Source organism: Bubalus kerabau, chromosome 8 (assembly GCF_029407905.1).
Source record: "Bubalus kerabau isolate K-KA32 ecotype Philippines breed swamp buffalo chromosome 8, PCC_UOA_SB_1v2, whole genome shotgun sequence".
Taxonomy (NCBI): domain Eukaryota; kingdom Metazoa; phylum Chordata; class Mammalia; order Artiodactyla; family Bovidae; genus Bubalus; species Bubalus kerabau.
In genome coordinates this window covers 117371293-117390031 of record NC_073631.1, presented here as the reverse complement: position 1 = coordinate 117390031, position 18739 = coordinate 117371293, and the positions used below count along the sequence as shown (strand labels likewise).

The following is an 18739-nucleotide window of genomic DNA, read 5'->3' as shown; positions in this document are numbered from 1 at the left end:
TGTACTTTTCAAGCTACCGAACAGCAAGATTAAAAACGTTTTTATTCTTCTGTGTGTTTGTGTTTTTTTTAAGTGTTATTTGTGTGAAAAGTATTATAGACCTCTTATCGTCAGCACCATGTAGCTGAATGTGTTAGCTGGGTACCTAGACTCACTTTGCTGAACTGAGGAACAAACTGAACTCACAAACATGCTCTCAGAATGGAACTCATTTGTAGGTAGGGGACTTAGTGTATGATAACAATGAAAAAAAAAAAAAAAAAGGAAATATTTTAAGAATTACCAAAATGTAACACAGACACACAAAGGGAGCAGCTGCTGTTGGGAAAATGGGGCCTATAGACTTGCCTGACACAGGGTTGCCTTGAGACTTTAAGTTTGTGAAAAGCAGTATCTTCAAAGCACAGTGAAGGGCAATAGAACAAAGGGTGCCTGTGCATGCAAGTTCATGTTCTGGCCAAAAAGAATTCCTGGTGTGAATAGGCTTGTTCGTTTTAACCATTCAAATATGTGTGTAGTGGCATCTCACTGTGGCTTTAATTTTAATTTCTCTAATGACCCGTGATGTTGAGCATCTTTTCATGTGTTTATTGGTACTCTTCTTTGGAGAAATGTTGTTTAAATCCTTTCCTCGTTTTTAAGTTGGGTTATTTGTATTTTTATTGTTGAGTTGTAAGATTTTTTTTAAAAGTATATTCTGAATACGAAACCCTTATCGGAGATATGATTTGCAAATATTTTCTCCCATTCTGTGGACTGATTTCTCACTTTCTTGATTGTATATTTTGAAGCACAGAAGTTCTAAATTTTGATGAAGTCCAATTTAAAAAAATTGTTTGCTTACATTTTCAATGTCATGTCTAAGAAATTATTCCCAAATCCAAGGTCATGAAAATGTACACCAATGTTTTCTTCTAAGAATTTTATAGTTTTAGCTCTTGTGTTTTAGGTCTTTGATCCATTTTGAATTAATTTTTGTATGTAGTGTGAGATAGGAAGTCCACATTCCTTGTTTTGCGTGCGGCTATCTAGTTGTCCTGGGCTTCCCTGGCGGCGCTAGTGGTAAAGAACCCACCTTCCATGGCAGGAGACATAAGAGATATGGGCTCGATCCCTAGGTTGGGAAGATCCCCTGGAGGAGGACATGGCAACCCACTCCAGTATCCTTGCCTGGCATACCCCCATGATCAGAGGAGCCTGGTGGGCTACAGTCCATAGGGTCACAAAGAGCTGGACACGACTGAAGTGACTTAGCATGCACGCACGCCTCTAGTTGTCCTAGCACCATTTTTTAAAAGCATTGCTCTTTCATTGAATTGAATTTCTCTCAAAAATTAAAATTGAATTTCAACCCTGTTGAAAATGCATTGACCCTACTTGTATACAATCATCTCATCCTCTGTCGTCCCCTTCTCCTCCCGCCTTCACTCTTTCCCAGCATCAGGGTCTTTTCCAATGAATCAGTTCTTCTCATCAGGTGGCCAAAGTATTGGAACTTCAGCATCAGTCCCTCCAGTGAATATTCAGGACTGATTTCCTTTAGGATTGACTGGTTTGATCTCCTTGCTGTCCAAAGGACTCTCAAGGCTGAATGTTAAATCAACTTTGAATTCCTGGAGTAAATCTCACTTGGTCTTAATGTTGTATGGTTTTTTATATATTGCTAAAGTTTATTTTAGAACTTTTGCATCTATGCTCATGATGACTACTGGTATGTAATTTTATTTTCTTATAATGTCTTTGATTTCGATAACAGAGTAATACTAGCCTCACAGGATGAACTGAGAAGTACCCCTTCCTCTTCAATTTTCTAGAAGCATTTGTAGAGAATTGGTCTTTTCTTCCTTAAATATTTGGTACAATTTCCCAGTGAAGCCATCTGGACCTCAAGTTTTCTTTGAGGAAAGGTTTTAACTACAAATCCCACTTTTAAAATCAGATCAGATCAGTTGCTCAGTCGTGTCCGACTCTTTGTGACCCCATGAATCGCAGCACGCCAGGCCTCCCTGTCCATCACCAACTCCCGGAGTTCACTGAGACTCACGTCCATCGAGTCAGTGATGCCATCCAGCCATCTCATCCTCTGTCGTCCCCTTCTCCTCCTGCCCCCAATCCCTCCCAGCATCAGAGTCTTCTCCAAGGAGTCAACTCTTCACGTGAGTTGGCCAAAGTACTGGAGTTTCAGCTTTAGCATCATTCCTTCCAAAGAAATCCCAGGGCTGATCTCCTTCAGAATGGACTGGCTGGATCTCCTTGCAGTCCAAGGGACTCTCAAGAGTCTTCTCCAACACCACAGTTCAAAAACATCAATTCTTTGGCACTCAGCCTTCTTCACAGTCCAACTCTCACATCCATACATGACCACAGGAAAAACCATAGCCTTGACTAGACAAACCTTTGTTGGCAAAGTCATGTCTCTGCTTTTGAATATGCTATCTAGGTTGGTCATAACTTTCCTTCCAAGGAGTAAGCGTCTTTTAATTTCATGGCTGCGGTCACCATAGACACACGCTATTCAGATGACATTTTCTTCTTGGTGGAGCTTGTATCTTTTGCGTTTCTTATGTATGGAATTTGGTGAGTTCTTGGATCTGTGGATTTATAATTCTCATCAAATTTGGAAACGTGCAGCCATTATTTCTTCAAATATTTTCTCTCTTCCCTTCTTCCCTCGTCTTCAAGGACTCCTTCTTGTTGTTCAGTCCTTAAGTCGTGTTTGACTGTGACCTCATGGACTGTAGCCCACCAAGCTCCACTGGCCATGGGATTCTCCAGGTAAGAATGCTGGAGTAGGTTGCCATTTCTTTCTGCAGGGGATCTTCCTAACCCAGGGAGCAATATATAAGGCTGCCTGAAGTTGTCCTACAGATTGATGATTTTTGCATTTTTTGAATTCTTTTTCTCTGCTTTTTGTTTTGGATAGTTTCCACAGCTGTATCTTCAAGTTTGCTAATAGTTTATTCTGAAATGCCTACTCTGTTGTTAACTCCATCCAGTGCTGCTGCTGTTTAATTTCAGACATTGTTTTCATCTCTAGACATTCAGTTGGGACGCCGTGCTTCTACATCACCTCTTGAAAGCCTGGAACCCAGTTGCAATAACTATTTTCATGTCCTTGCTGCACCACTCAGCCCCGTACAGTGGGGGTTGGGTACACCCCTTTCCCACCTCGGAGAGTTTCCTCCCATGCCTGAGTGGATCTGTCTCCGGCTGCAAATGGAAGAGGGGCCTTCCGTAGATATCCAGGGGTCTCTGCTCTCTGGGACTCTATCCAGTTAGCTCTAAGCAGTTCATTCATCCTGGACGCTCAGCTGCTTCTGAAACTCAGGGAGTCCACTGGGCTCAATCCAAGCTCCCCCTTCCTGTTCTGAGGTCTGGAAATTCTCTCAGAGCAGTAAGTGGTCCTCTCGCAGAACTCCCCTCATTTGTCCCTGTCTCTCAGGAATTACTATCCTTTATTGCCAGGTGCCCAGTGTCTTGCAAACTGTTGTTTCACATACTTGATGTTTGGTTTTTGGTTGTTTTGGGCTTCCCAGGTGACGCAGTGGTAAAGAATCCTCCTGCCAATGCAGGAGATAAAGGAGACTCAGGAAAGTTGGGTTCAATCCCTGGGTCAGGAAGATCCCTTAGAGGAGAAAATGGCAATCCACCCCAGTATTCTTGCCTGGGAAATCCCATGGTCACAGGAGCCTGGCGGGCTATAGTTCATGGGGCCACGAAGAGTCAAACACAATGCACGCACTGCTTCTGGTTGTTCCAGGTAGCAGGCGGGAGACTAAATCCCATCCCTGTTTCTCTGTGTGGGCCAGACTTGAAGTCAAAACTAGAGAATTCTGAAAGCTCTTTCAAAACCGTCTTCCCTTTGTCTTGTTAGCCTCTGATATTTCTCTGAAGCTGCCAGGAATAGTCTGTGGGAGAGATAAAGTGAAATTTGGAGGGCTGGGATATCTTCCAGCTGGCTTTGAAACTTCAGCATAGCCATGTCTTTGCTAACACAGCCCTGGTGAGACACCCAGGAAAGAACCAAACGTTCCAGTACCGGATGTGGGGTGAGCTTGGAAAGCCGTGGGTTTGTCAGGTCTCTGAACCTCCCTCAGGGCCCATCTCTGAGTGGCAGCTCTCTTACCCAGAAGGCCTGACTCCTGACTTTTCGGGCCAGCAGTTAGAAGCCGTGGCCAAGAGTGGCCTTGTACAAAGGAAATTTTCTTGGCGTGAGAGGGGGATTCGGTCTTTTAAGCCTGCTTCTTTTAAAACCTTGACCCTTTCTGGAAGGGACAGTGACCCCTTGGAACAGATTGGATGCATGGCGCCCTGGGAGTGATGGGAGTGGGGAGTGGAGTCTGGTGGTCCAGCTCAGCACCCTTGCTCAGAGACCAGGGACTCTCTGATGTCTCTTGCTGGTCCCATCCTTCTCTGGACCCTGGCAACACTCCCAGCCTAGGACACGTGTATATACGGCGTTCTAACGGTGTATGGGCTTCCCAGGTGACTCAGAGATAGAGTATCTGCCTGCCAGGGAGACGTGGGTTTGATCCCTGATCTGGGAACATCGCCTGAAGGAGGAAAGGGCAACCCACTCCAGCATTCTTGCCTGGAAAATCCCATGGACAGAGGGGCCCAGCGGACTACAATGCATAAGGTTGTAAAGAGTCAGATACAACTGAGCACGCAATGCAAGGGTTTGTGGCCATGTTTTATTCTCCAAATAATTTTAATTCTCTGGCTAACATTAATTATAATAGTAATAATACTGCGGCTTCACAAAACCCTCTTTTTTTTTTTTTTCATTGACACAGTATGTTTTGTGTTTGTGTGTGGTAAAATACCCGCAATAAAAGTTACCATTGTAACTACTTTAAATCCTTCAAAGTACCTTCACATTGCTATGCAACCATCACCGCTCTCCACTTACACTTTTTCACCACCCTGTATCCAAACCCAGCGCCCATCTGCCTTTCTGGCTGCCCGCAGAGGCAGCAAGTCATTGAAAGAAGTCATTGAAAGAAGTCAATGAAAGAAGTCATTCTTTCTTGCAGGTGGGATTGTGGCTTTTTGTGTGGCGTGTATCTGGGCGTCCCCAGCATAGAGTGGCCTCCTCCATGGCTCTTAGTGCCAGGAGTCCCCTGCCAATCTTCAGGAAATCTTCCTGTTTTTTCTGTAAGGTCTCTGGGCCCTTGGAGGGGTCTCTGGAAGACAGTTAAGGACATAATGTTTCAAGGGAATTAGGCATTGGTTTTTCCAGTAGTCATGTATGTTTGTGAGAGTTGGACTATAAAGGCTGAGCGCCAAAGAATTGATACTTTAGAACTGTAGTGCTGGAGAAGACTCTTGAGAGTTGGACTGCAAGGAGATCAAACTAGTCCATCCTAAAGGAAATCAACCCTTGAATATTCATTGGAAGGATTAATGCTGAAGTCTCCAATACTTTGGCCACCTGATGCAAAGAACTGACTCATTGGAAAAGACCCTGATGCTGGGAAAGATTGAAGGCAGGAGGAGAAGGGAATGACAGAGGATGAGATAGTTGGATGGCATCACTGACTCAATGGACATGAGTTTGAGTAAGCTCCGGGAGTTGGTGATGGACAGGGAAACCTGGCGTGCTGCAGTCCGTGGGGTCGCAAGGAGTTGGACACGACTGAGCGACTCAACTGAACTGAACTGAAGGCATTGTTTTCGGACTTTGCCACCTTCTTGCACTCCTATTAGATTTGGGCAAAGTTCACCAAAGCAGAGTCTGTAATGCTTGACCTGGGAAGAGAAGCCAACTCAGGACAGCATCTTTATTGCACATGCACACACCCAGACACCCCACCCCATCTCACACACATGTTCTCCCCACCCCCATAAGGAAGTAGACGGGCTTACTTACCCTGTACCGGTGGGGGGGCGGGGGGACCACTTTGTGCCAAATCAACATTGGGGGAAGGGGAATAAAGGAGAAGGGCAAGTCTCAGCTTGGACAGAAGAAGATGGTGAGGCGAGCAGTACTGGACCTTGGCCTGCGGACGTTGCGTCAACATCAGCAGCCTTTCTGAGTGGGCTCTGAAACTACGCCTCCCACCTTGCTCACTAATAGGTGGCCCCCTGAGAGTTGAACTTTTCTCAAACCCTAGTAGACAGGCTCCTTGAGGGTGTGGCCATGGTCATCTCACCCTGCCTTGGACCTCCCCACTTCTTGAACACCCCCCTCCTCGGGTGTCCAAGATAACAGATGCCTCTGCAGACCGTTTGGGTCTCCCCTGACTCTTTTCCTTTGTCTTCTCACTCTTTATTTATTTTTGTTTGGCTGTGCCTGGTCTGATTGCAGCCCTCAGAATCTTTGTTGAGGCATGTGGGATCTAGTTCTCTGTTACTGTTGTTCAGTCCCTACGTCGTGTCTGACTCTTTGCAACCTCACGAATTATAGCACGCCAGGCTCTCCTGTCCTTCACCGTCTCCATCTCCCGGAGCTTGCTCAAACTCATGTCCATCGAGTAGGTGAAGCCATCCAACCATCTCGTCCTGTTGTCTCCTCCCTCTCGCCCTCAATCTTTCCCAGCCTTGGGGTCTTTTCCAATGAGTCAGCTCTTTGCATTGGGTGGCCAGAGTACTGGAGCTTCAGCTTCAGCATCTGTCCTTCCAGTACGGGGGCGCCCGGCATTGGGAGTGTGGAGTCTCAACCACTGGACCTCCAGGGAAGTCTCTGTCTCCTCATTCTTCACCTCATCTTCCCCAAAGGCTGCAGCTCCCAGGCATGCCCATGACTCCCGCCCTCTCTCCTCAGCCCCAGCAGTAGGCCATACCTGTACAGCCAGATACCATTAGTCTTCACATCTGCATGTTGTAATGGCCCCTGTAAGGACGTGGGTCCCAAAGTGAACTCGTGAGCAGCCGGTAGAAGCATCTCTGAACCTGTGTCACCGGCCACCGTCTACCCCGTCTCTCTGTACAGTGGGGACCCCCAGAGTCCTTCCTTCCTCCCAGTGGGCATCTCCTTTCTGAAGAGTCCACCTTGGGAACATCCCTGCCCTTTCCACCTTCGTCTCTCCTGATGGTGCCCAGCAGCCTTCTTTCTCCTCCTTTCAACCCACCCCACCAGTCTTTTCCAACAACTTTAAATCTCATTCCAAAGCCCCCTCCCAGACCCTTCACTGGCCCCTGTCTCTTAGGAAGTAAATTCCCTCTACTTAAGCCTAGCTGCACAGTGATTCAGAAATTTGGGTAAAGAAAGAATGGGTTTCCTCTGGTTTTGACCAGTGGAGAATAAATGGCCCAGTGCTCCATGGGATCCCATTCTGGGGTTTTCTTTCGGAGTCTGGACACGGTGAATCATTGGGAGAACGTCTGGAGGTCATGATGAGGGTTGGGTTTCTAAAGCCACCTCACTCCCCGCCCCGCGTCCCCCAAATCACACAAACACAAATCCGATCTGAAATTTTCCGGGCTGGATTCTCTAAAGGGACCCAGAGAGTTCGGGAAATCCTGCTGCCTCTAGGACCTGGAGGATCCGAGTGTGTCGGGGGTGGGGGGGCGGGCGGGGAGGTTGACCCTCCCCGCCCCCCGCGGAGCCGGCGCCGGAACTGCCAAAGGGGAACTGGCAGACCTGCGCTGCAGGGGGCTGCGGCCGGCCGGGGTTGCCGCGGGGACGTGGGATCCCGGCCGAGACCTCGGGGGACCGTCAGAGGCTGCCGATCGATCCTGGGGACGCTGGGCACTCCCCGTCCCCTTGCGGGACTTCCTTAGGATTCGGAATTTGCACGCGATTCCCCAGTTAAGGCGAACTAAGGGCGCTCTCCAAGGAGGACGGACCCCAGGTCCCCCAAGAGTGCCTCTGCAGGGTCCTTAGGGTCCTCGAGGAGCCTGGAGGGAACCAACTTTTCGCGGGCCTGAGTGAGCTCCCCGCGTGCGCGTCTCCCCAACCCCGACCCTGCAGTCCACCCTCTTCTCCTCGTTGTCCCGGCCTTTGGTCCAGGCAAGGGTGGCGAGGGCTGGAGCCCTGAGGCGCGCGCGGGCCGGGCAGCCCGGACGATCGCACGCGGAGCGGTCCGCAGCGTCCCCGGGAGCAGGCGCGGGGACCGCGGGCTAAGGTCTGTCCTGAGAGATCGGGAGCGGCGGTCGGGGTGGGTGCTGCGGGAGGGCAGGCCCGAGAAGTGGGAGGGGACAGGTTGAGGGGTGGTCTCTGAGGAGGAGCCTGGCTGGACTGTATTGTTCGCCACTCGGCCGCCCGGAGCGCGCGGCTCTGGCCGAGGAGGGCGCGTGGGGCGCTTCACTCCCCAGGTTCACCGGTCCCCAGCGCCCCGCGCTCTCCAGCGCGCCCCGAGACAACCGTGCGCAGGTGGGTGCGGTCTCCCCCGGGGGGCGCGGGGCTGGAGGCTTTCCGCGCCGGTGGAGCTGCGGCTGCTTCGCTCTCTGGGACGCAGCCCCCGGCGAGTCAGCGGGCCGGGAGGCCGGGTGGGCGCACGGTAGCGAGGGTCCCCCACCTCACCCGCGCCGGGTGCCTCCGCAGAAGCCCGGAGCGGAAGGCCCCGCGATGGCCTTGGGACGCAGCCGCAGGGAACCGCCGCGAAGACACCGAGGGGCCCCTCCCTAGCGGCGCGCAGACTCCTCCGAGGGCCCCCCTCCCACCCGCGGGATGGGGGGCGGAGGGTCTGCCCTGAGGGTCTGCGCCGACCACCGCGGGGGCATCAACTGGCTCAGCCTGAGCCCCGACGGACAGCGCCTGCTGACGGGCAGCGAGGACGGCACGGCCCGGCTCTGGAGCACCGCGGACGGCACGTGCTGCGCCCTCCTGCAAGGTAGACCCTTCCGGCCGCGTCCTCCGACCGCTCGCTCTGCCCTCCTGTCCGCCGCTCGCCAGCCTCTGACCTGTCCGCAGACCCCTTCCCCCAAGTCCAGCGCGCACCCACCTTGGACTCTCGTGGAAGAGCCCCCCGGGGGGGTGAGGGTGGGCGTGCAGAGAGGCCGCGATCCCAGCCAGCGAGGCTAGGGGCGCGGCGGCGAGGGCGCAGTGTCCGGTCAACACCTGGGTGAAACCACTTCCGTCCCCGCAGTGGTGACAAACGGAAAGAAAACCGCCCCTCTGCCCCTTGAACTGAGTGTCGCCCTGCCTTCTCTCTCGCTGGCCTTGTGGCCTGTGGCCGCACGTTTCCTGTCCCCGAGCCTTTGGACACAGCAGGGGCTGGGTCGGCGGCCTGGGCACTGCGGCGGCGGGGGTGCTGTCTGCACGGTGTAGTACTCTTGGCCCATTTGTGCAGGCGGGGAGACTGAGGCACGGAGTTAATTACGTAGCTTGCCGGCGATTTACGCAGCCCCACCCCGCGAGGAGGGGCAGAGTCGAAAACCCCCTCCCTCAGGCGACCACCCGGCCCTGCTCGCTCTCTCTCGCTGCTTGGTCTCATATACTATTTGGAAACGCCGCGAAACAGCAGGAGATACACTTCGGCTTAAGTATTGCTTCATAAAAGAGCCCTGCGGATACACCCGTGCCGATTTATATTTGTGTACTTACTGGTGGGGAGGTGGATTCCCACCCCCCCGGGGGGCTGTCACATGCCTGCAGCTGCGGACTGCCAGCCCCTCCGCTCTCCGAGCGAGCGGCCCCTGTAGCCCCTGGCAGAGGCACCGGGCTGCCTGCCGTGCGCGCGAGGTTGTTTGTCACCACGGATTTTCCACCACAATCAGCAAATCCTGGGTGGCCGGCCTGCCCCCTCCCCGCACCCCAACCTCCTGCAGGCCCGGGGAGGAAATTAGCTTCAGGACGGGCTGGTCCTGCCCCTGCTGGTTTTAAACAAGAGCAGTGGAGGGGTGCCCTTTGGGGCTGCCTGCTCTTTGGGAGGCGGTGTGGATAGTGGGGAGTCAGCCACCACTCGGAGACAGTCACACACTTGGCCAGACGTAGATCTGTTAGAAAATTTAAATCCAGTTGGTATTGTTTCCCAAGCATGACACTTTTATCTGGAGGGCTTTCAGAAATGCAGATTCCCACGTCTGGGTTTCACTGAGCCCTTGGGGTGGGACTCTAGAATTGGCATTTCTTTCTTTATTTTTGGTGGTGTTGGCCTTCCCAGGTGGCCCTAGTGGTAAAGAACCCACCCGCCAAGGCAGAAGACACAGATTCCATCCTTGGGTCGGGAAGATCCCCTGGAGGAGGAAATGGCACCCCAGTCCACTATTCTTGCCTGGGAAATCCCATGGCCAGAGGAGCCTGGCGGGCTACAGTCAGCGGGGTCGAAGAGAGTCAGACACGACTTAGCACACACTCAAGCCGGGTCTTCCTTGCTCCTTGCGGGCTTTTCTCAGGTTGCAGCGATCGGGGGCTACTCTCCAGCTGTGGTGCTCGGGCTTCTTGCTGCTGTGGCTTCTCTTGTGGGGGAGCAGGGTCTCTAGAGTTCGGGGGCTTCAGCAGTAGCCCTGTGACATGCGCGATCCTCCCGGACCAGGGATCAAACCCGTGGCCCCTGCATTGACCGGTGGATTCCTCACCACCGGGGCCCCAGGGAAGGCCCGGAACTGGCATGTCTGACACACTGCAAGGTGGCTCTGATGGTCGGCTGGCCTGGGGAGCCCTGGGCCTGAAAGCCCTTGTAGGAGCTCAGTTTATAGGCCGGTTTCTGCTCCGGCAAGCTCCGGTCCTTTCAGGAGTGATTCTGGCCTGATGGGCACCTGGCTTTGCCCAGGGCCCCCGTCCTTGCCCCAGCCCTGCCCTGCCATCCTCACCCAGCTCTGTCCTGGTAAGTCCCCCGCACACCCTCTTTAGTGGCCCTTCCGGTGGCTCACCCCCACAGGCCAGCAGCACTGCTTTTAGTGAGGTCACCTGGACCCTCTGACCAGGGGCTCGTTGGGGGCCGTCCCCCCGACAGGAAAATGCTGTCAAATGAGATGACTGCTGCCAAGATCCTTTCCATCATGATGGAGTCGTCTGTTATAAAGGTTCGCACTTCAAGAATTGTCAGGGACAGACGGGACTTTCCTTTTCCCACAGTTGCACTCTTTGACTTGACTTGTAAGAGACTCATTTTGAGTTTATGATGATCCTTGTGTGCACCCCCGCCTCATGGAAAGCAAGGACTTGCCAGCTCCACCCCCCACCGTAGGATTTTTTTTGGATCAGTGAAGTACTAATAAGATGCCCTGAAATTTTAGTTTCCTATATTTTATCAACACTCTTCTAAGTACATATGTTCTTCTGTTATTAACCCTTACAATTATGAGGTGATTAGACTTGACACCAGTTTATTTATTTTATCTATGGGCTTCGAGGCGAGGCTTATGGGACCCTACTTCCCTGACCTGGTACTGAACCCACGCCCCGGGCAGCAGATGCTCGGCATCTCAACCGCTGGCTGCTGCTGCTGCTAAGTCGCTTCAGTCGTGTCCGACTCTGTGTGACCCCGGCAGCCCACCAGGCTCCCCCGTCCCTGGGATTCTCCAGGCAAGAACACTGGAGTGGGTTGCCATTTCCTTCTCCAATGCATGAAAGTGGAAAGTGAAAGTGAAGTCGCTCAGTTGTGTCCGACTCTTAGCGACCCCATGGACTGCAGCCTACCAGGCTCCTCCATCCATGGGATTTTCCAGGCAAGAGTACTGGAGTGGGGTGCCATTGCCTTCTCCGCTAGACCTCCAGGGAATTCCCTGTTTATTAATTTTTTAGGCTTTATTGAAGCATAGTTGGTTTACAATGTTATGTTAATTTCTTCTATACAGTAAATTGACTCAGTTGTACATATATAGACTTAAATATATTCCTTCTCATTTTCTTTTCCATTACAGCTTGTCACGGAATGTTGACTGTAGCGCCTCTGCTATACAGCATGGCCTTGTTGAGCTGTCCTGTATATGATAGTTTGCCTCCCCGATCCCAAACTTCCATTCCTGCGCTCCTCTATCTCCTCTCCCCTTTGGCAAACACAAGTTTGTTCTCTGTGTCTGCGAGTCTGATTTTGGTTTCATAGATACGTTGATTTGTGTTGTATTTTAGATCCCACATATAAGCGGTTGCATATTGTACTTGCTTAGTCTGATAATCTCTAGGTCTATCTATGCTGTTGCAAATGACATTATTTCATTCTTTTTTAAAAAAAAATTTCTAGGCCATGCCCCATGGCATGGAAGTGCAGAGTCTTAACCACTGGACCTCCAGGGAAGTCCTATATTTCATTCTTTTTATGGCTGAGTAAGATTCCATTATATGTATGTACCACACGTTTACCCATTCATCTGTCGATGGACACTTAGCTTGTTGCTTCTTGGCTGTTGTGAACAGCGCTGCCATGACGACACCAGTTCATTGATGAGACAGACAGGAGGTGCAGATATTTACCCACCTGCTGCACATTCTAAGTGTTTTGTGCATACTCACCTCGCAAGGCAAGTACTCTTGTCAACATCCTTGACCCACAGTGTGGTTGCAGCGCTTGTCCAGGGTCACACAGCTGGATGGGAAGGCTTCTCGCCCTTGGCCCTACTCTTGCCAGGACAGAGCTGTAGGACAGCCGTGCCCTCCTGGGGCCACGCGGCTGGTCAGCGGCAGCCTGATCCCTGGAGGTCTCCTGACTCCAGATCCAGGCTCTTTCCACTCCCATTATGGAAGGTGCCTCTTCGAGGTGGGGATTGGCGCCCTGCACAGCCCTGGGCCCATCGAAGGCAGCGAAGGGGCAGCCCGCTGGGGCACCCTCCTGGGTTTGTTGGGCAGAGCAGACTGGGTTGGCAGCTCCTGCCTTGTGTTTCCTTCCGCAGACAAGCTCACAGCGGCAGAAGCAATTGGGGGCCAGAGGCTGTTCTGTGAATCTTGCAGGGTTTAGGGAGCCTGTGCCAGGGGGTGGGAAGAGCCAGGCAGTACCTGGTGACACAGAGGCTCAGCGGGCACACTGTCACCCACGGGGACCCCTGGAGACTAGGCTGCAAAACCAGTCCCCTGAGCTTCCCTCCCACAGCAGCTCTGCCCCCGAGAAACTGTGAACCCCTGGACTGGCTTTCAAATGTAATGGTGAGCTCGCAGTGAGAGAGAAGGCTTAATTGCCTTCTGTAAAGGGAAGAATTGTTTTTACTGTAATTCTTCCCCTTCGCCTCTTTTTCTCCTTTAGCCTTTGGTTGCCTATTTCTTTGGGGCACTTCACGGGATCAGAGGGACCAACAGCGTTTCCCCCAGTGGCGGTTCCTATCCTGGTCTGTTCTCACTTAAGTAAGGGACTGAGCCTGAGGTTCCAGCCCATGATTACTGTTCCCCTGCAAGCTTCCTTCTAACAGCACCTTTCCACGTGATGGGGGTGGTGATTGTTTTCTGTTCCGTGTAGACAAACAGCACGCTCCTATCTACTTGTGGGCGCCTGCCCTTCTAGATGACCCCTACTTGCTACCAGGGAGCAGAAATTTTCGGACCATTGATGGTCCAGAGCCTGAGCTTTGGAGCCAGGCAGCTTGGGCCTGAATCCGGTTACATAACTTTTCAAGCCTCAGTTGCTTTATCTGTGAATTGGGGATGATAAGAATAGTTACCTAACCTCAGAGGGTCATGGTGGGCACCAAGCCAGTGAATATAGAGCTCCTGGTTCCTTGCATGTGCTGACTTACCCTTCACGCACAAAATTAGAAACAGCATCCCCTGGGCCCTGAACTGTGCCGGCTCCAAAGCTCTTCCGCATTTGCTTCTCACAACCCTGTATCATCCCATTTTGTAGATGAGGAAACTGAGGCTAGCCCTCCCTCTGCGCTCCTCCCTGTGAGTCCCCTCACCTGCCAGTCGGCTTGACTGCACTGGGTGCCTGTGCCGGATTCAGAGGTGCCAGAGACTCGGATCCCAGCCCGGGGAGTTTGCAGATTGGATTGCTTAACTGAGGGGCTGTGTGCTTGAAGTTCAGATGAGTAGGAACTCGGTGAGCTGGGCTAGTCAGGGTTCACTTCTTGTCTGAGGTGGGCCCGGAACTGAGACAATTTTTAGTTGTTATAAAAATAAAACATAACATAAAGTTTACCATCTTAACCATCTTTAATGTCCAGCTCAGAGATACTAAACTTCAAAAATGTCATGCAACCATCACCCCACCACCTCCAGGACTTTTTCATCGTCCCCACCGAACAACAACCCCCCTTCTCCCTCCCCAGCCCCTGGCTCCCACCATTCTGCTTCTTCCTCTGGGAACCTGACTCCCGTGGGTTCCTTGTGTAAGTGGAATTTGTCTTTTTATATTTTTATTTTATACATATTACTTTCTCTTTTTGTGATGGGCGTGTTTCCCTCCGCTCAGTGTCCCGAAGGCTGTGACACGGGGCAGAATGTCGCTCCTTTTGAAAGCGGAACCCTCTTCCCTCGTGTGGATCTAATTCATCTTCATCCGTCACCCACCCTCGGACACTTGCACTGCTTCCGCTGACTTTGTGAATGATGCTGCTGCAAACCCAGGTGTGCAAATCTCTCTCCCAGGCCCCGCTTTCCCTTCTTCTGGGTGTGTACCCACAAGTGGGATTGCTGAGTCATCTCATACGTGCTTTTAAAAGGGCACGTAGGCGCCCAGGGGAGACATTCAGACAGAAACAAAATTGTTCTTAGCTTTGTCCCGGTCAAGGAAGCGTTCCGTAAAAAAGCAGCCCTGGATTTTCAGCACGGAAGGGAAGGAAGCCCACACTGGTGACTCATTCTCCAGCTCTGTGGAGACCTCCGTCCTCGGGAGGAGAGCTCCCCCATGGGAGCGGATCAAGGAGAATAGGATGGGAGCAGACAGCAGTTTGGTCGAGGTTGCGGGACCAGAGAGGCTGGGGCTGAGGACGGGCACTGAGGTGGCAACAGAGACCAGCGCGGGGGTGAGAGCCTGGTGGGGCATGTGGCCCACGCCGGGGTTCCCCGTGGCTTTGTCAGACCCCGTCCATTCCGGCCAGAGCTTCCGTGCTCCGGCAGCAGCAGGAAACCAGCGGCCTCTCCCAAATGGTCACTCACGGAGTTTCATGAAGGGACTTTGGCAAATGTGGGCAGAGGGTGGGAAACCGCAGAACCTGGGTCTCAGCGGGGCTGACCCTCCCCAGGCGGCCGTGGAACGGAGAGGGCTTCATCCAGGGAGGCAGGACCCTGGTTTGTGGGCCTCGGGGGACATGTCCTGAACTGGAGGCCCCTCCTGGAGCTCCCGACTGCCTGAGCCCTGATGGCAGTGGGGAGTGGGGGGACAGGAAACCCTCAGAGAGAGGGGACAGGGAGCCCCCAGGGGGGACAGGGAGCCCAAAGTGGGTATAGGGAGCCCCTGGGGGGACAGGGAGCCCACAGTGGGGATAGGGAGCCCCTGGGGGGGACAGGTAGCCCCTGGGGGAGACAGGGAGCCCACAGGGGGTATAGGGAGCCCACAGTGGGGATAAGGAGCCCACAGTGGGGATAAGGAGCCCACAGTGGGGATAGGGAGCCCACAGTGGGGACAGGGAATTCACAGTGGGGACAGGGAGCCCACAGTGGGGACAGGGAGCCCACAGGGGGGATAGGGAGCCCACAGGGGGTGACAGGGAGCCCACAGGGGGTATAGGGAGCCCACAGTGGGGACAGGGAGCCCACAGTGGGGACAGGGAATTCACAGTGGGGACAGGGAGCCCACAGTGGGGACAGGGAGCCCACAGGGGGGATAGGGAGCCCACAGGGGGGGACAGGGAGCCCACAGGGGGGATAGGGAGCCCACAGGGGGGATAAGGAGCCCCCAGGGGGGACAGGGAGCTCACAGTGGGGGACAGGGAGCCCACAGTGGGGATAGGGAGCCCAGGGAGGGGATAGGGAGCCCGGAGTGGGGACAGGGAGCCCGGGGTGGGGGGCGGGACAGGGAACCCCCAGGGTGGGGGGCTGCAGAGAGCAGCTTGGACAAGGGCAGGGGGCCCCACTGCACAGACGGAAGACTCCAGGGGCATCAGAGCTTGTCATGCTGAGCTGAAGGCGAGTTCAGCAGGGCCATGCCCGCCCTGGGCCCCTCTGCCCCTGCAGACCCTGGTCTCCAGTGGGGTGAGCTGCTCCTGCCCATGGAGGGGTTACTTCAACTCTGAAGCCCCCAGCATGTCCAAGGGCGTGCGAGCCGGGAGGCCGGGAGGGCCAACTACCTTGGCAGGAAACGCTGAGCCTCAGCATATTCTCTTGAACAAAATAACCGCATTTTATCTGCATTCTGCAGCCCTTCAAAAATATTTATTTTTCGTTTGGCTTTCTTGCTTATTCTGCACAATTCCAACAGCTCGTGGCCGAGGCTCTGTGGTCCCCGGGGACGCGAGGGCCCCTCCCGCCTGCATCCTCGGTGACCCTGCCGGGGTGATGGGGCCCTGTTGTTGCTTGGTGGCTTCTCGTCTGTGGGTTACAGCCAGGGGCTTGCTCACAGTCCCCAGGACCCCGGTGCGGCAAGGACTCCAAGCCCGGAGGGCTCCCTTTGGTGTGAGATGGGCGTCTGGTGCCGGAGAAGGGGCATGTGCATGGAAGAGTCTTGACCGCTGCAGGGACCCCCGCCAGCCCAGCAGGCCCCCGAGAGGGTGGAGGATCAGCCCGGCCCACCTTCAGAGATGAGCTTTTCCATACTGAGAAACTTGTTTTCGTTGTTACCTCTTTTCTTCAAGCCTTTGTTTATACTTCTGTTGATTTGCAGTCAAGTGTCCATCGTGGTTTCAACTTCTACAAATCAGAGGAGCGGCCCCACTCTCACAGTCTTGGTCAATGACTACAGTTCCATCGAGCCGAGGTGCCAGCCTTGGGATTTCAGTGCTTCCCTTGGTCTGGTTGGTGGGTCCACTTGCGCTCTGCCTTCCTGCTGTCCGATGCTGCTGAGAAGGCACGGAAGGAGCTTAGATTTTGGACTGGGAGTGGTGCCCTGGGGGAGACTTTCCTAGTCTTGGTGGGCTTTGGGGGACCCCTGTCTCGGAGCTGAGTGCTCCCAACCCCTCCTGACGGCAGATCCGGTCTCGAGGAGAGCGCGTTGACAACCCTCAAATATTATATAAACATTTTGGGGTTGGCAGAAAGCTGGGCCGCGTTTTGCCAAACACATTTTGCCCTCGACTTTTAAACTGACGTGCACTTTGATGGAAACAATCTCATGTTTACTTAATTCACAAACGTTGTTTTCCTAGAGGCCTGGTATATGCTATCCAAGAAAATGTTTATTTCTTACTTTACAAAAAAAATTCTGTTTCTTAGAACCCACGAAGTTGGGTTCTTTCAAGAGTAATTAAGCTTGAACCCCAGGCCAAAAAAAAAAACGTGAGAATCAGTTCGAAACTGCTCAGGAGGATCTAAATCCTTGTCTAATTGATACCAGACATTGAGAGGAAATTTTAAAAATCGGGTCAAAATCTTTAATGTCATAAACACATCCCTCACATCGTTCTTGTTTTGAGTTCATCACTCGCCTTGTCTGTGACATTGCTCTGAGGTCTCACATTCCTTTGATTCCATTGATTTTTCTGGTCCCTGAATTCTCCTCCAGTAGAGTCAGCTTCAGTTTACTGTTGGATGTGGTTATATTTGAGATGGAAACACTTCTCTTTTTTTTTCTTTTAAACTTTTATTTTTTATTGGGGTATAGCCATTAAGGGCTTCCCTGGTGACTCAGGCAGTAAAGAATTCGCCTGCAATGCGGGAGACCTGGGTTCGATCCTCTGAGTCAGGAAGATCCCCTGGATAAGGGAAGGACTACCCACTCTGGTATTCTGGCCTGGAGAATTCCATGGACAGAGGAGCCTGGTGAGCTATGGGGTGGCAAAGAGTTGGACAAGATTGCAGCAAATTAGCAGGCCCGCAAACCTGATAAACAAACTATGTTGTGCAAGTTTCAGGTGAACCTCGGAGGGATTCAGCCCTGTACATACAAGCAAACGCTTACCTGGAAAACAGGCTCTTTTGTGTCCAGGGATCAAGGATCCCCAGGGCTGTATAATAAGGCTCACGGCGTAAAGATCAACCCCACAGCCAGGGTGAGAGCTGAAAGATCAGAGAACTGCCCCGTAAGAGCGATGGCCAGGTGCACTTGGCGAGACCCCGGGCTACATGGCTCTTGCTCCATCCCAGACCTCTGCCCTCGCTCTGCCTGCTTCATCCACCTTCTCTACTGAGTGCCTGAGTCCTGGCCCCGGGGCCCCTCCTGCTTGGTGTGTGCCATCTCCTTGCTCAGACACTTCCTCTTCTCTGGACGGACACCGCAGAGACCCTTCCTCACCCACCACACCCGGCATCTGTTCTGCTGACCCTTGTCATGCACTGTCCCTGCACCCGTCACTCTTGGCCAACTGTCCCTCCTTCTGGCCTGGCTGCTCTCCTGGAAGGCAAGTTGTTATTCAGTCATGTCCAACTCCTTGTGACCCCATGGACTGCAGCACTCCAGGCCTCCCCATCCTCCACTATCACCCAGAGCTTGCTCAAACTCATGTCCATCGAGTCGGTGATGCCATCCAACCATCTCATCCCCTGTCCCCTTCTCCTCCCACCTTCACTCTTTCCCAGTATCAGGGTCTTCTCCAATGAGTCAGTTCTTTGCATCAGGTGGCCAAAGTATTAAGAGTTTCAGCTTCAGCATCAGTCCTTCTAATGAATATTCAGGACTGATTTCCTTTAGGATTGACTGGTTGGATCTCCTTGCAGTCCAAGGGACTCTGAAGAGTCTTCTCCAACACCACAGTTCAAAAGCATCAATTCTTCAGTGCTCAGCTTTCTTTATGGTTCAGTTCTCATGTCCATACAGACTACTGGAAAAACCACAGCTTTGACTATATGGACCTTTGTTGGCAAAGTCTTTGCAGGGGACATGTCTTACTTATC

At 52.8% G+C, this 18739-nt stretch overlaps 1 protein-coding gene and 1 long non-coding RNA gene across 4 annotated transcripts in view; one reads left to right on the top strand and one right to left on the bottom strand.

Annotated features, from left to right (window-relative positions):
• Nucleotides 1-4722: 4722 nt before the first annotated feature.
• LOC129659679 (uncharacterized) lies at nucleotides 4723-9440 on the bottom strand. The gene is made up of 3 exons (XR_008718176.1): nucleotides 8889-9440; nucleotides 5596-5751; nucleotides 4723-5186 (listed from the first exon to the last, which is right to left on the bottom strand). It is a non-coding gene; the product is annotated as an uncharacterized LOC129659679 (long non-coding RNA).
• The window catches only part of WDR86 (WD repeat domain 86), a 25502-nt gene continuing 14375 nt past the window's right edge, over nucleotides 7613-18739 (top strand). For 2 of the 3 annotated variants that reach the window (XM_055591303.1, XM_055591305.1), the window contains exons 1-2: nucleotides 7613-8317; nucleotides 8489-8777. In XM_055591303.1, coding sequence (XP_055447278.1) covers nucleotides 8615-8777 — 163 coding nt within the window. In that variant the 5' untranslated portion in view covers nucleotides 7613-8317; nucleotides 8489-8614. Of the gene's footprint in view, nucleotides 8318-8458; nucleotides 8778-18739 lie in introns of those variants that run through there. The other variant, XM_055591304.1, reaches the window with a different exon arrangement.